The sequence below is a fragment of the Nuphar pumila genome, chromosome 10, assembly GCF_984573655.1.
Source record: "Nuphar pumila chromosome 10, dmNupPumi1.hap1.1, whole genome shotgun sequence".
In the NCBI taxonomy this organism is placed as follows: Eukaryota; Viridiplantae; Streptophyta; class Magnoliopsida; order Nymphaeales; family Nymphaeaceae; genus Nuphar; species Nuphar pumila.
This window is the reverse complement of record NC_143258.1, coordinates 29,590,344-29,607,388: the sequence shown is the minus strand read 5'-3', so window position 1 is coordinate 29,607,388 and position 17,045 is coordinate 29,590,344. Positions and strand designations below refer to the sequence as shown.

Below are 17,045 nucleotides of genomic sequence, written 5' to 3'. Positions count from 1 at the left end.
AAACTCTTATGTTTCAACCGCCGATGGTACATCTTTACAAGTAAAAAGTTTTGGAACGTTGAATTTTTTCAAAGATTTCTTTGTGCCAAACATAAGAGTGGTACCACAACTTAATTTAAATCTTCTCTCCGTTTCTCAAATATGTGATCATGGATGTGAAATCTTCTTCTCAACTAAGGATTGCTCTATACAGGATCTTCGGTCCGGGAAGCAGATTGGGCAAGGCCATAGGAGGGGCGATCTCTATTACATGAGCAACTTGAAACTTCCCACTAACTCTTTTTGTAATCATGTCTAAGATAAAAATATTAAAACTTGGCATCAAAGACTTGGACATTCAAGTTTCTCAAAAATGTAATCATTTTCTTTTGGAAAGAAATTTTGTAATGAGAAACATTTTGTTTGCAAGAATTGTATTTTTGGAAAAATGAAATCCACTCCTTTTCCAAATCGAACTTTTGTGTCCAAAAGACCTTTTGAGTTAGTCCATTCGGACGTTTGGGTCCCTTCTCCGGTCATATCGAAAGGAGGATACTCCTATTATGTTACTTTCATTGATGACTACACTAGATATCTGTGGATCTATTTTCTCAATTTAAAACCCAAAGTCTTTGACTTCTTCAAGAAATTTTATATGATAGGCAAAAATCAATTTTCAAATAATATCTCTACCCTTAGATCCGATTCGGGTGGAGAATATCTATCAAATGAATTTCAAAATTATTTGGAAACAAATGGAATTTGTCATCAAAGATCATGTCCTAGGACTCCTCAACAAAATGGTCTAGCCGAAAGAAAGCATAGACATTTTGGAAACCACTAGGAGACTTCTTATTTCCAAAGAAATTCCAAAAAGTTTTTGGGCCGAAGCCACTTTAACTTCAACTTGATAAATAGAATGATATCTTCATCCTTACAAAATACACCTCCATATGAAAAACTATTTGAAAGAACACCCGATTTCAATAGATTAAGAATTTTCGGGTGTAAATGTTTTGTCCTTACACATAAAAGAGACAAATTATCTCCTAAAGCTATTGAATGTGTTTTCTTAGGATATAGAGAAAATCAAAAGGGTTTTAGATGCTTCGACCTTAAAAATAACAAACTCTATGTATCCAAAGATGTAACCTTTTTAGAAAATGAAAATGGTTTTGAGAAAACTAAAGATATTGATGAAAGCGAATATGCTTTCTTATTTGATCTTCTCTCTCAAGAAGATGAGACTCCTCAAGAAGAGGAAATCTCTAATGATTTGTTGAATGATCTAGAGGATATTCCTCTTAACAATGTTGAAAATGAAAGTGATAGACCCATCCAAACCTATATTAGGCGTGGTCAACAAGCTCCCATGAATGCCTTAGAAAAATACTCTCAAGATTCCAACATAGAAGAAACCTCTTTAAGGAGATCTGACCGAATCTCCAATCCTCCTAATAGGTTTGTTTCCTATGAGTCTCTAATTCCAAGTTATAGAGCGTGTCTAATTGTGTTACTCTTTTCATGAACCTTCACATTATAATGAAGCAAAAAACATTCTCCAATGGGTTGAAGCCATGAACTTAGAACTTAGTGCCCTTGAAAAGACAAAAACTTGGGAAATAACTTCATTACCCACTTGAAAGAGATCTATTGGATGTAGATGGGTCTTCAAAATTAAAACTAAATGTGATGGATCATTAGAACGCTATAAAGCCCGGTTGATAGCAAAAGGATACGCTCAAGAATACAATATAGATTATGAAGAAACCTTCGCGCCCGTAGCTAGAATGACTAGTGTTAGGACTCTTATTGCAGTTGCGTCAGTTAAAAAATAGCCTATTTATCAATTAGATGTTAAGAATGCATTCTTAAATGGTGAATTAAATGAAGAAGTTTACATGGATCCTCCACCAGGAGTATGTATTGGTGAAAATAAGATTCTCAAACTTAAAAAGACATTATATGGCCTAAAGCAAGCTCCAAAGGCTTGGCATGATAGATTTAACAATGTAATGACAAGTTTGAATTTTCGTTCATGCTATACTGACACTGCTTTGTTTGTGAAAAGTGCAGGGTCTTCAGTAGTTATTCTACTACTTTATGTTGATGATATGATCATCACTGGAAGTGATGAGCAAGGAATTAATGATATTAAGAAGGTTTTAAAAGAAAATTTTGACATGTTTGACCTTGGTTTCTTAAGATATTTTTTAGGAATTGAAGTAGCGTACTCTCCTCGAGGGTACATTCTCTCTCAGATAAAACTTATTGTTGACATTTGTTTCAAGTCTGGTATCTCCGATGATAAGAAGACAGAAACCTCTGAAGTCATCAATGCAAAGTTAAGGTTGGAAGATGGAACACTCCTCGAGGATCCTACTCCCTACCGTCAACTTGTTGGGTCTCTAACCTACTTATCCATCACTCGGCCAGACATAGCTCATGTCGTCCACTCAGTCAGTTTCAACATGCACCTACAACTGTGCACATGAGTGCAGTCTTAAGGATCGTTAGATACATTAAAAACACCATAACTAAGGGAGTTTTTTTTTCTCCTCTTCATCACTTGATTTAATTGCTTATACTGATGCTGATTGGGGAGGAAATCCCAATGATAGAGTCTCAACTACTGGTTTTTGTGTTTTTTTAGGTGACTATGATTTCTTGGAGATTTAAGAAGCAACACAAAGTATCATTGTCCTCAACAGAAGCAGAATATCGTGCTATGACCAATACAACCATGGAGCTTGTGTGGCTAAAAAGTCTCTTCAGTGATATGGGCATAGTCATTTCTACTCCTTCGAAGATGTGTTGTGACAACAAAAACGCAATCTATATCGCAAGCAATCACACCTTCCATGAGTGTACTAAACACATCGAGATGGACTGCCACTACGTTCGTGATGAATACCTAAGAGGAACCATAGCACTGTCGTACGTTACTTCCGAGTACCAGTTGGCGGACTTCTTCACTAAAGCCCTTGCAGCTCCTCGTTTTATGTTCCTTCTCAGCAAGCTTTTAGTTATATCCCCGTAAAGCTTGAGGGAGGGTGTTAAAATATATATATATATATATATATTCCATCATACTCGATAGGGGTATTTTAGTCATTTCACATGTACCCAATAGGGGTACTTGTTTTTCTCCTGTTTTTATTTTTTGTATTTATTTTTTTATTTTTCCCTTTTTTACCCACTTAAAGGGACCCCAACATTGAATCGTTGGGGCCCCCAACAGTCACATTTGTGACCGTTGGGGGCTCCCAACGACTCCATGGGAGCCCCCTTTGTGGCTCTACTTTTGAGGCCTCTTGGCCTCCCCCCTCTCTCATTTTCCCCCTCTCTCATTTTTCTTGTATAAATAAGGGTGACCCCCTTTGTATATTTTCACTCTTGAGAGCTCTCTCTCTTTTAATAAGAGACATTTATATTTTATGTTGTGTTGTCCCTTGTGGACTTGGGTATCTTCTCTTTTGTTTGTCCATTGGTGGACATTGCAAGTGCTTATAGCACTCTTTGTATTTCCGCATATCTCATTACACATGGAACTCTGAAAGAGGAAGTGTACATGGAGCAACCCACGGGGTATGCAGAAGAGAACTCCAAAGAATATGTGTGTAGATTAAAGAGAGCTATATATGGTTTGAAGCAAGCCTCCCAATCTTGGTTTGACAGTTTTTCTCTTGAAATAGAGAAATATGGTTTTAGTCTGTCTCTTCTTGATCATTCTCTTTTCATATTCAAATGTAAAGACACGGTTACCTTGTTATTGATATATGTTGATGACATAATCATTACAGGTAACTCTAATGAACATACTGAGCAGGTCAAAGAACTCCTGAATCACATGTTTAAGATGAAGGATCTTGGTCAACTGCGATATTTTCTTGGAGTAGAAGTTGACAGAACTATTGAAGGCATGACACTCACCCAACATAAGTACACTATTGATGTTTTCAGCAAGGCAGATATGAAAGATTGCAAGGCTCTAAGCACGCCTAGTGTACTTCATCAGAAACTCAGTTCCCAAGATGGAAATTTTGTATGAGAATCCTACATAATATCGCAACATTGTAGGGATGCTTCGATATCTCACTTTTACTCGCCCTGATATTGTCTATTCAGTTAATCAGGTATCTCAGTTCATGCATGAACCGCGCATTGGGCATATGGAAGTTGTTAAACGCATTCTTCGATATTTGAAGGGAACTATTGGGGATTGTCTTGTGTACAGAAAGAGTATGAATGAACGTCACATGCATGAATTTCTTGTATACACAGATGCAGACTGGGCGGGAGATCCAGATGAGCATAGGTCAGTCTCAGGATATTGTGCATGGTTTTAAAACTCGCTGAGTCAACTCGTTGACTCGGCTCGGCTCGACCCTCCAACGAGTCAACCCGGCAAGGCAAACTCGACTTGCCAAGACTCGGGCCTGACTCTGCTTGACTCGGCCTGACTCGGGCGAGTTCTGGGATGTTTGAAATTTGATTTTTTATTTGAGTTGAAACAAACATGGGATGAAGTACGGTTGTTATAGACATAACATATGTTTTGTCTGTTATGTTCTAAGGGTCTGTCCAATCTTGGACAAGCAATCAGACAAACCCTTAGGGTCTCTTGTGAGTGTGTCCTTAGTGGTCCTTGTGTTGGCTGATTTGGTGGATTGACGTGCTCATTGGATTTGTGGTATGTGTGCTCTTGGATCTTCCCTGTGTGTGTGTGTTAACTTCGTAACATGTACTAGGTATCACTATCATAGCATAATCAACTATAATATTCATCATGTATTATCAGAAGCATAAAATTAAGGAACTAAGTATATGTTGGAAACTGGTAATTGGCCTTGTGGTAGCAAGTAGCTAGAAGTCACTCAAGAGAGGATTCGTAATGTTTCCATAAATTTCTACCAATAAGACAAATGCCAACAGAGCTTCACATAAGTTCTTGATTGCTTGACAATGCACAGAACCATCAAAATACAAAAATCCCGCTAATTCATAAGAAACAACATTAGGAGCCAGTGTTCATAGGGAAAAGAGTTTTAGCTCTATTTGGGAGTGAACAACCAGGATTTTATATGCTGCATCTCTTTCGACAATTTTTGTCATGCCACTTAATTTCATAATTTTCAACTTACACTATAGTTATTCTTCAACTTACTCCATAGTCCTTTGTCTAAAAAAGAAATTTGAAGGCTATTTAGCAGGCTATCCTAGAGTTTTTTGCTACAACATTAGTTGCTTTTAATAACCTTTGTTCATTTGTCAAGGATGTACATTTATATATGGTCACATGGACAACAAAAAGGACACATGGCATGCCATTGTTGTTCAATTTTTCATTAAGAATACAGTATAAGGGGGCATGACACAAGGGTAACTGGTAAGTTGGGAATATTCCTGTGAGATAGTCTGGCAGAGATCAGCCTATGCATTTTTCAATGCTACTGCTCTCTATGAATGGTTTAACTAGAAAATGACAAACCCAAGAAGTAATACAAGCAAAAACCAAGCTAATTTAGTTGATGCCAATTGTTATCAATTCAAAAGCAACCTAAGAAAGAGTCACATCTCTCTCCCAGTTTCAGTGATTACATGCCTTAACACAACCCAAGGATCTCTTGTTTACTGAAAAACATGGTTTGAGACAAATTATAAATTGTTTTTCTTTTAAAATCAAAAGTTAACAAAACCTGGTCCGAGTCACCGAGTTGACCCGCCGAGTCACGAGTCAATAAAGAACGAGTCGAGTCACGGGTTTTAAAACCTTGATATTGTATTTTCGTTGGCCTAAATCTTGTCTCTTGGAGCAGTAAGAAACAAAGGGCTATTGCGAGATTGAGTACCGAAGCGGAATATAGATCAATGGCAGCTGCTACAACTGAAGTAACATGGATAAGACATATGTTGACAGAAGTAGGAGAATCAATATCTAAATGTATTCTCTCATGTGACAATCAAAGTGCCATCAACATGTCATTCAATCCTATCTACCACAGTCGTGTCAAGCATATTGAAATTGATCAACATTTTGTAAGACAGAAAGTCGAAGAGAAGGAAATTGAACCAGAATTTGTTCGGACTACTGATCAAGTTGCTGACTTGTTTACCAAAGGGCTTATCAAGAACAAATTCTGAATGTTGAAAGGCAAGTTGTTCATGGTTCAAAACCATGTACAACTTGAGGGAGGATGAAAAGAAGACATTATTCACGAACTGGGTTTGGATCTTTATCCAAACCCAATTCAAGTTTATCTAATTTCAGATTTCAGCACATGTTCATTAATTGTATTAATGGCATATTGTAAATTACATTGTTGTGTAATGGGTATCTTCGTACCCTAGTAATTATAACACTATATACTTAATGAATTGCCAATACTGCAGCCTTTAATGAAGGATTCTACAGCTTTTACGTATCCTCTCTTTATCCTCTACTTAGTCTTGTGCATGTGACAAGGAACCCACCATTTCTCACAACCCGGACTACCAATTTTGTCTTAGGTGGTAGCTCCAAGTCCTTCTGCAGAAGTTAGGGATGCATCCTGTTTGTTTAGGCCTTTGGGAGGTTCTCTCGGTTACTTGACCGCTCCCTTAGGATTTCAGTTTCAGTTATAACATTCGAGTTAATAAAACACCAATGTATAATAAACCCTTGAATGTTCTCTTCTGTTACGGTTGCCTTGGTCCGCGAGTACCCGCGGGATAATTCAAGAGAAACATTAATTTGAACCTGTTATTAGTTATTTACATGTGATTAGTTAATAGAGCATGAATTAAACTTGTTAACTTGTAATTAGTTAATTGAGCATGTGATTAAGTATTTAAACCAGTGTTTACCTATCTCATTAGGTGTTAATTCATGTTATGTTTTTTTTGAGTTAGAATAGTGATATGCAATAAATTATTTCCATGTTTTTTTTATGCCATGTTTAGTATCATGCCTTACTGCCTGTAGTTAGTCAAACACATTGCATACTTGTTACATAGTACATTTGCAAAATCATGGTATTCCCTACGCAGATCGGTTGTAGTCTGACATAAATTATTTTTCAAGAGAAGAGTAAAAAGTAAAAAAAAAAGAGAAAGAAAGACAAAGAGAAAAAAAAAGAGAAAGGAAGAAGGAAAATAAGGAGAAGGAAGAAGAAGTGACCCTCTCCTTCTCCGGGCATCTGTCATTTTTTTTGGTCTTTCAAGACTTTTTTTGGTCTTTTCAAGCTTAAAAAAGGTACGAGTGTTCTCTCCTTTCGGATAAGAAAAAGAGCCTAAATAAACTTTAGATAATATTTTTGTAGAGAACCATAGATTCTATTTTGGTTTTTCACCTTTTCGATTCATGGAAATCGATGTATACATGCTTAGAATACGTGTTTTTGGTTCCTACGCTAATATACATGCATATATCTATGTGTTTCTTTTTATGTATGCATATACATGTACATATATGAAAACTATGTATATATGTATATATTTGGGATAGATCTGGACAGATCTGTCCCATGAAATGAGTGGACAGATCTGACCATCGTAATGATGGGCATATCTGGACCGATCTGGAAAGATCTGTCCACTGTACTAGTGGACAGATCTGGACAAACTTAAAGAAGTTTTTTTTGTGTTCAGCGATAAATAGGATACCAATATATATATATATATATATATATATATATATATATATATATATATATATATATATATATATATATATATATATATATAAAGCGAGCCTCTCGGCTGGACTGAACTGGGACAGCTCAGTCCCGGCCGACTGATTCAGATGGGCTGGGTCACTGTCGGAGAAAAAAAATATTGGTATATGTATAAACGTGAAAAAAAAAATTATGTATATATAAGATCGAGGGGTTTTGGGGACAGGAAAAATTCTGTCCAGTCCCAGACGACTCCCTGTTACTCAATATATATATATATATATATATATATATATATATATATATATATATAACAAAACAAATATTACACGTAATATATAAACTCTTTTTTTTCTGTTACCAGGCCCAGCCGAGCCTGGGTTGGCTGGGCAGGTGGCCTGGTTATGGCCCCAGCCGATCTCAGTCAGCTGGGTGTGGTTCTGTAGTGCACAGACCCAGCTGACTGAGTTCGGCTGGGCCAGATGCCTGAATTTTTTTTTATGTGTACAGGTTAACTTAATTTTTTGGGCTCTCAGGGCAGCCAGCTAGCCCAGCCAACTCTGGGTTCGACTGGGCAAGTCTGGGTCTGCCTGGTCCAACCTAACCCAGTTCGGCTGGGCAGGGTTGTGACCCAGCTGACTGAGTTGGGCTCGGCCATGGGCCTATTCTGGCCAGCTATGTCACATGGGTGCGGGTGCGGGGGTGCGGCACTTTCAAAAAACTTGGGTGCGGGGGTGGGGGGTGCGGCAAAATTATAAAAAATTATGTATATATATATAGTCCAAAAGTTGGACATAAATGACCATGGGTGTGTTGACTGCACCCAGGGTCAGGTTGACCACATCTGGTGCGGGTGCAACGCGGATGCGGCACCTAGTTGGAGAGTCCCTGTGACATAGCTGGCCTGACTATTTCAAACGAAAAAAAAAATTGTTATATTAGAACAGCTATAAGAAAAAAAAATGATTTGGATTTAGTTGGGTGGCTGGCAGCCCAGCCGAACTCAGTTCGGCTGGGCAGGCGCAGGTCCTGCCAGGCCCAGTTAGCTCGGCTGGGCAGGTGGAGTACCTGCCAGGCCCAGCCGACCTGGTTCGGCTGGGCAGGCATTCAATATATAAAAAAAGAAAAAACAGTTTATGAATCAGAATATTTTTCTGGGCAGTTGCAGGGGCCTGTTAGGCCCAGCCGACCTGGGCTCGGCTGGGCTGAGCAGGGCCTGCCAGGCCTGGCCAGCCGACCTGGGTTCGGCTGGGCCCTGTGTCTGTGTATGTGCCAAAAAAAATAGATATTATATATATAAAAGTAATTGTGGAATAGGTTTTTTTTACTGATTTAAAATTTGGACCTTTCTTGCGTATGCTAAACATGATATCTATGTTGCTTCATGCTTGTAATATGTTCAGATTTTTAGATATGATTTATGTATTGGAATTTCTTATGTATGCTCAGAGTGTCTATTGTTGAGGTTCAGATTATACATGACAAATATGCGGATTTTGCACATTAAATACATTGTGTTATGCATGATCAATATTTCTAATGCAATGATGAGTTTGTTGTGTTCATAAAACATTATAACTTGAGAAATTAGTGTATTTACTGTTCCACTACACCTGTACCAGATTTTTCTTTTGACAATTTAACATAATTCTATTAATTGTAAATTTTCTAAGAAATCCCCTCAAGTTTCCTGGATATGTTTGATGAAGGAATTGGTGTATTTCCCAGTGTTAATGGATTTATGCTAGGTGCATCTGTAGTATAAGGTTATAAATGACATACTATGTGTTTATCCATGTCTGTATATCTCCTGCTATCTAATAATGTTGCCCTGCATTTGATATAGATATTTTGTATCTGTGCAAAGAAAACAAAAGGAATACCATACTGCTGAGTTCTGATTTCATTTTCAATTTTCATTTCTCTCTTCAGACAGTAAATCAAACACAGAAGCAACTTCAGGATTCGTCCCAAGTCGTTAGTGAAACATTTACAACCTCAACCTTCATTGAAGAAACCATGAAGCGCAGGAAATTAGCTGTAAGTCCGTATTCTATATCAAATCTCAAGATGGTAAAGCTGTTTCAACTTTAGGCTACCAAGATATAGATCATTACTAACTTCTAGGCTCCTAAAATAAAGATTAAAGCTAAATAACTAATTTGTTGTCTTTCTTATCGTATTTAACCTCTAGAAACTACATGATAAGTTGGGTCAATTTTAGTTGTGGTTTGTTTAGTTTTAAACGTTATTCATGTTTGTGCTGCAGCTGGATAAATTTGTTTAGTTATAAACATCATTATCATTTGAACCATCAATTATACAACAACAACAACAACTACGCCTTCATCCCAAAACAATTGGGGTCAGCGATATGAACCAAAAAAGAAATTCATTTTGGGTCTTCCACATGAATCCTTTTCCTCCAATCATTTCTATCCAACGCCATGTCCTCGGTGAGGTTCAAAGCATTCATATCCTTTCCTATCATCTCCATCCAAGTCTTCCTAGGCCTACCCCGACCTCTTTTAACTAATATATTTTCCCATTTCTCCAACCTTCTAACTGGAGCATCATTAGGCCTTCGCCGAATATGTCCAAACCATCGTAAACGATTCTCTCGCATCTTATTTTCAATGGGTGCAACACCTACCTTCTTACGTATCTCTTCGTTCCGAATCTTATCTTTTATTGTATTTCCACACATCCATCTAAGCATCCGCATCTCAGCTACACTCATTTTTTGAATATGATGTCTCTTGGCAGCCCAACATTCCGTACCATATAGTAAAGCGGGTCTAATAGTCGTCCTATAAAACTTTCCCTTCAACCGCAATGGCATTCTACGATCGCACAGCACTCCAGTAGCACTTTTCCATTTCATCCACCCAACCTTTATCCTATGATTTACATCTCCATCAATTTCTCCATACTTTTGAATGATGGATCCCAAATATTTGAAATAATCATTCACCGGTATATCTTGCTCACCAAGCTTCACTACACTCCCATCACTACTCCGTTGCTTACTAAACCGACATTCCATATATTCAGTCTTACTCTTACTTAACTTAAAACCTCTAGCTTCCAATGTCTGTCTCCATAATTCTAACTTAGCATTAACCCCAGCTCTAGACTCATCAATCAAAACAATATCATCAGCAAACAACATACACCACGGTACATTTTCTTGAATTGATCTCGTAAGCTCATCCATCACAATTGCAAATAGGAAAGGGCTTAAAGCAGATCCTTGATGTAACCCAACCGTTATCGGAAAATTGGTTGTCACCCCTCCACAAGTGCGGACATTGGTTACTACTCCTTCATACATATCTTTAATTATACTAATGTACTTGAGAGAAACACCTTTCTTCATCATTGTCCACCAGAGAACGTCCCTAGGTACTCTATCGTATGCCTTCTCTAAATCAATAAAAACCATATGCAAATCTTTGTTCCTCTCTCTATATCTTTCAATAAGTTGTCTAAGAAGATGTATAGCTTCCATAGTTGATCTTCCAGGCATAAAACCAAATTGATTCTCCGATATCATGACAACCTTCCTCAACCTAGACTCAATCACCCTCTCCCAAAGTTTCATAGTATGACTCATGAGTTTTATACCACGATAGTTTGTGCAATCTTGTATATCACCCTTATTCTTATGTAAAGGCACCAAAGTACTCTTCCTCCACTCATTAGGCATCTTATTTGTTCGCCAAATCAAGTTAAAAAGATTTGTCAACCATTCTAAACCTTTCTCTCCCAAGCATTTCCAAGCCTCGATAGGTATACCATCTGGGCCAACTGCCCTTCTTGATTTCATTTTCTTCAAAGCCTCTGCAATTTCTTTCTTTTGAATCTTGCGCATGAAGTCACGATTTATCTCATGAAAAGAAATGGAGAAGTCTCCAAGATCTTGAGCATGACTATCATTAAATAGCTTATCAAAATAATCTTTCCATCTCTCCTTAATCTCCTCATCTTTGACTAAAACCCTTTGCGTTTCATCTTTGATACATCTAACCATACCCAAATCCTTCGATTTCCTATCTCTCATCTTTGCAAGCCTATAAATATCCTTCTCGCCTTCTTTGGTATCCAACTTGTCATAAACCTCCTTATATACCTTAGCCCTCGCGTTTCGAACAACTTTTTTAGCTTCCTTCTTTGCTATCATATACTTCTCCAAATTCTCATTATCACGACTCTTACTTAGATTTCTATAACACTCTCTTTTAACCTTAATAGCTAATTTGACATCCTCGTTCCACCATGATGTATCCTTACCTAGTGGTGCACCGCCTTTAGACTCACCCAATACCTCCTTAGCTACTTTTCTCATACCACCCGCTATCTTATTCCACATTGATTCTGAATCCTCCTCGAGACACCAATCAACTTCCTTAACTACTTGCTCTACAAACATTCCTTGTTTAGCTCCTTTCAGTGCCCACCACTTAATTCTAGAATCTATCCTATGTCTATCCCTTTTGCGGCATTGTCTAATTCTAAGATCTAAAATTAAGACTCTATGTTGTGTAGCTACACTTTCTCCTGGTATAACCTTACAATCGATGCAACAACCCCTATCTCTCTTTCTAAGTAGGAAAAAATCTATCTGAACCATCAATTATATCAGATAAAATATCTTGTTGTTTAGCCATAGATATTTATGACATGAAAATTTATGGTCTTTTGAGCACTCTAGTGATGACATGCCATTTTTCTGCTCATTTTGAAGCTCTTCTTATTTAATAAATGTTTCTTTTCTGGATTTTATTGATTATTTGTATCAAAGGTTTTGAACCTTTGACTGCTAATCTAGCTCACTATTTCTTTTTGTAATGTTTTTGCTTGGAAACATTTATTTTATGGTGCAGATGTATAGAAAAATAAACTTGGCCTTCATATTCCCTTTTTCCTGTAGGAAAACAGTGGAGAGTACGCAAGGGCTGAAGAGGAGGTTGATGTACAGGACAGAAGCATTGCAGGTTCAGAAGAAATGGAAAAACAGATCGTTCTCATTCTTGAAAGGATTGAAAGGTTTACTGAACAAGTACGTTTTATCCTCTTAAGGAAAGAAAAGCTTAGCAAGAAAATCGGATGATTAACCTGGAGCAGGCTCATGAAACAATTAATAAAACGTTTTCCTTTCGTTTTAATATCAAAAGTTGACAACCCGTGCCTCTTGTCCTTATTGAGCAGCTCTGTTCTAAAGGAATGGTGGTCCCACGTGTCTTAAGCCTCTTGGCAAGCTTTGGGGCCCACACCTCTTCCTTAAAGAGGTTTAAGCTTCCGTGAGAGACAGGTGGGAGACTGAACCTCTGTGAAAGACATGCCTCTCAAAATGATTTAAGTGTATGTCACCTTAAAAAGACTAATTATTAGTTTGACAATAATACGCTTTAAATGATTCCTTTTGGAGCACATTGTCAAGGAGTATATAAAGATATCAACGTATTAAAACTTATGTAGATGAAATCATGAAAGCAAGTACTTGAAGCAATCAAAAGAGGGGAACGGCTGCATAAGAAAGAAAAATAGAAGGATCTAAAGAAAACAACTTTTCATTGATATATGAATTAGAGTTCTCTTTTTTCATTTTTAAAAGTTTTCTTTCTTTTCCAATTACTTTATTATTTTGATTGATCATTATTCCTATTAATATTGGTTTGTGTGGTTAGTTTCATTAATTATTTTTTACTTATGCTCTACAGCAAAAGATTTTTAATGATATATTTATTATCATCTTATGAAAATGTTTACGATGTTTTTGTCAACCTCTGAATTTTATGGTTGGCCATTTTTGTTTCAAGTCTAACAAATTCTCGCACAATGCATATTTCAATAACGACCAACATGGCCCCATTAAATTGAATATTGCATTCATGCATGAGAAACAAACGATGATGTCAGTGTGCAATCTCCCATTTTCTGTAAGGTTACAGCAGCTTTTTTTAAATGAATCCCGGTTCCAAGGCATATGCAATAACCGTGGTTGCCCATGCAGGTTTCTGAGGTCCTAGAAGCAGGGAAGACTCTGTACAAGGAATTGAGTGATGATTTTGAGGCGCGTGTACTTGCGTGAGTTCAAATACACTTGAATCCCATCTACTTTTGTGCACAATTGGAGCATGAAGAAACAAAGGCTTATGTTATTGCAGGATTTATCAGCAGCAGGTAGAGGCATGGCAAGATGATATCAAAGAGTTGCGCCTGCTTGATGGAGCTAACGAAGAAACCGAGCAACGCCTTCAGAATGCACTGCATGTCCTCCACACCTTCAATAAAACTTAGTGAATTGAATCTCTCAGTAAGGCCATTGAACTATGATCCTCTGACTGTAAATATCTGTGCATGGTATTCAATTACAAAGCGTTTTCTTTTCTCATGGAAGTAGAAATAAGATGACAATGCAAACATACAAACAGTTGTCTAGAAAATTACAATCCGAGTACCTTTCCTGTTTTTCTCCGCCTCTATTTTTGCATATGATCGCACAGGAATGTATTTCTTGAGATTATCTTGGACAGACCTTTCACTATTCGTGAGAAATCAAAGATGGAGAATTATGATGTATTGCTGATTGTGATACGCAATGAGAGAGAGAGAGAGAGAGAGAGAGAGAGAGAGAGAGAGAGAGAGAGAGAGAGAATTGAATTGGCTCTTGCAGGGCAGGAAATGGTCGGACCAAAAGTTGCTCTAATCCTGGAATACGTTGTTAAGCTTATCATAAATTACATTAAACTGCCGCACCTTTGGGCGGTTCTACTTTAATTTCTGTTTGGGAAGTAGGGATAAGAGAGGAACCGGATAGAACCAAAATAGTTATGAGGAATCAAGATTTTTAGTTCTTACATTACATTGTTTGAGATAAAGGAATAGGTGGAAATTGTCAAAATTAAGGAATTTACATCAACTAATTCCTTTCAAATCGTCTTTGTTCTAAATTTCTTCACAAGGAAGGGATAATTGCCAAATTCTTCTCAAAGAAAGATTTCAATTGTTTTAGAAAACCTCCAGCGATGTGTTACCAAACAAGAGAATCCCTCTCGGCTGTGGCAACATGCCTTTTCTTTCACATATGCATTTTACCAAGTAACAAATCAACTTGAAGTCAGGGAGGTGAATCCATGTGCACTCGCACCTCTTGAAGAAGATAGGACGTCGCTACAGCCTACAGCTTTATTTGTGGGCAAGAGAGATAAGATGGATGAATCTAATGTGTCCACTAAAGAGATAAAATGTGCGGGAAAACAAGGGAAGAATGACGGAACCCTAGCTCCCCTCTAAGTTCAGATCGCTGGTGAAGTGCAACGGTTTTCCGGCGTAGTGTGAGGCGTCGGCAGCGGTTTGGTCACAGAACGGTGTCTCTCTCTCTCTCTCTCTGCTTTCAGTTGGGGGAAGAACCAGCCGATTCCAATCTGTGGTCTCTCTCTCTCTCTCTCTCTCTCTCTCTCTCTCTCTCTCTCTGTTCAGTTAGGTGAGGACCCTGCCGATTCAGAAGGCGATAGGTCACATCTGTAAGGTTAGGAGGTGATGGGAGAAGCATCTGGGGAGGAAGGCTCCCGTGGGGGACCCGACGGGAGGGGAGTCGTCGGGGGCAGGAGCAAGAAGGAATCAGGATTCCAAAAACTGGTCGGAGGTCGTGGGCGGTCAATTAAGAAAATCTCAGCAGCAAGGGGAGCTTATCCGATCGATGATAGAAAAGTCATCTACGTGCCTGATTGGCACGTTGATTTCTGGTTTTGTAGGAGAAGAAAAGAATGGAGTTCAAGTTCATTTTTGAGAACTTGAAACTGATGTGGGCTAATATTGATGATCTTCAATCTGTGATGGGCTGTTTCTCATTAGGGTGAGAAAAGAGGAGGATCTGCATATTATTATGCGAAGGGGTGGATGGAAACTTGCTGGACGCACTCTTATTGCGTACAAATGGCACCCAGGTATGCAGTGAAAATTAGTGAGGATTTCGTCGGTGCCACAATGGATCCGTCTTACTGATCTTTCAATTGAATATTGGAGAGAGGATTTATTTTGGGGAGTAGAGGAGCACCTGCGGGCAAAACTCTTGGAGATTGACGAGTGCACAAAAAGGCTGAATCGTATGCACTATGGGAGAATTTGTATTGAAGTGCCGTTAAACTTCTCTCGCCTTAAGGAGATTGAGATTATGATTGTCAATAATAGAACCTTTAAACAAGCTATAGAATACCAATCTAGAGTCTCGTTTTGCTCGGTCTGTGGATCCTCATATCATGTGGATGGTGTGTGCTTGAGGAGATCGTCCCCACAGACTCCAAAACATAAAGAATCTGAGGAAGGGTGGACTCAGGTTAAACACAAGAAGATATGGAGAAAAAGAGAGACTCAGAAGGCTGATCTAAACCCATTTGATGTTTTGAGAGATGACCTCATGGAAGAGGAGACAGTCCTTGTCAGATGAGGAGAGAGGGAAGTCCCACCCAGGGATGGAACAACTATGGAGTTTGAATCAGGCGATGGCCAACCTCAGTCGATGGTACCGGAAGTTTCGTTGGATTCCGGTATTGAGGTAACAGTTGGGGATAAGGGTATGCACACGTCCGATGCATATACACTCGGTTAGGGAAGTTTCTGTACTGGACGTGGATGAATTGACAAGTGGCAGAAGCCCTAATGTGTTTCCTAATTCTAAGAAAAGTTGATTGTAGTGACATCTTAAACAGAGAAAGATTCACGTAATGTGGGAAAAAGCCACTTGTCTTTGTTACCCTTACAGACGTCTTTGGAAATTAATGGGATCGACATGCAATTGGTTCACTTGGGACAGAATACTGCGTTGGAGATCCAGCCCCATCCTGACCTAAGTTTACTGTCAGGGTCAAAGTGGGGCAGGAAGAAATCTTTGGATAATATGGGTCCTAGTGGATCTGTCTAGGACTGATCGGGTCATAGATAACAGTAGGGAGATTTTGGTCCCTCGCTCCAAAGTTCTGAAAATTGCGAAGGTATTTGATGAGGCGAGGAAACCTAAAGGTGCAAGATAAAAAATCGGCCCCTTTGAACCACGAAGGTGACCACTTGCTCTCTCAACCCTGGCGATCGTGTGAGTGCCCCTGAGGATAGCTCGTTGTCCTTGACTATCTTCACCACTCGTGCGTCATGAAGGTCCTCTTCTGGAACGTGAGAGGCTTGGGCAGATCCTGGGCTTGAAAAGATATCAAATCTATGATTGCTAAAAATAAGGTGACCCTAGTGTTTTTATTTGAAGTGAAAATTTTTGTAGGTGTTGCAGAAAAAACATTAAATTGCTTCTCGAATTTCAAGTATGTTGGTAATTTTGACTGCGCCCCGGTTAGTCGGGTTATTTGTCTATGGGACCTGAATTTCATGAAAGTAGAGATAATTTCTATTACTGACCAA

At 38.5% G+C, this 17,045-nt stretch overlaps 1 protein-coding gene across 2 annotated transcripts in view; it reads left to right on the top strand.

The window, feature by feature from the left end:
* Positions 1–14,217, top strand: part of LOC149826595 (VAMP-like protein YKT61) — a 97,826-nt gene extending 83,609 nt beyond the window's left edge. Inside the window, exons 5-8 of one of the 2 annotated variants that reach the window (XM_090018895.1) lie at positions 9,567–9,674; positions 12,568–12,696; positions 13,651–13,724; positions 13,805–14,217. In XM_090018895.1, the coding sequence (XP_089875021.1) occupies positions 9,567–9,674; positions 12,568–12,696; positions 13,651–13,724; positions 13,805–13,937 (444 nt within the window). In that variant the 3' untranslated portion in view covers positions 13,938–14,217. The remainder of the gene's footprint in view (positions 1–9,566; positions 9,675–12,567; positions 12,697–13,650; positions 13,725–13,804) is intronic. The other variant, XM_090018896.1, reaches the window with a different exon arrangement.
* Positions 14,218–17,045: the final 2,828 nt, after the last annotated feature.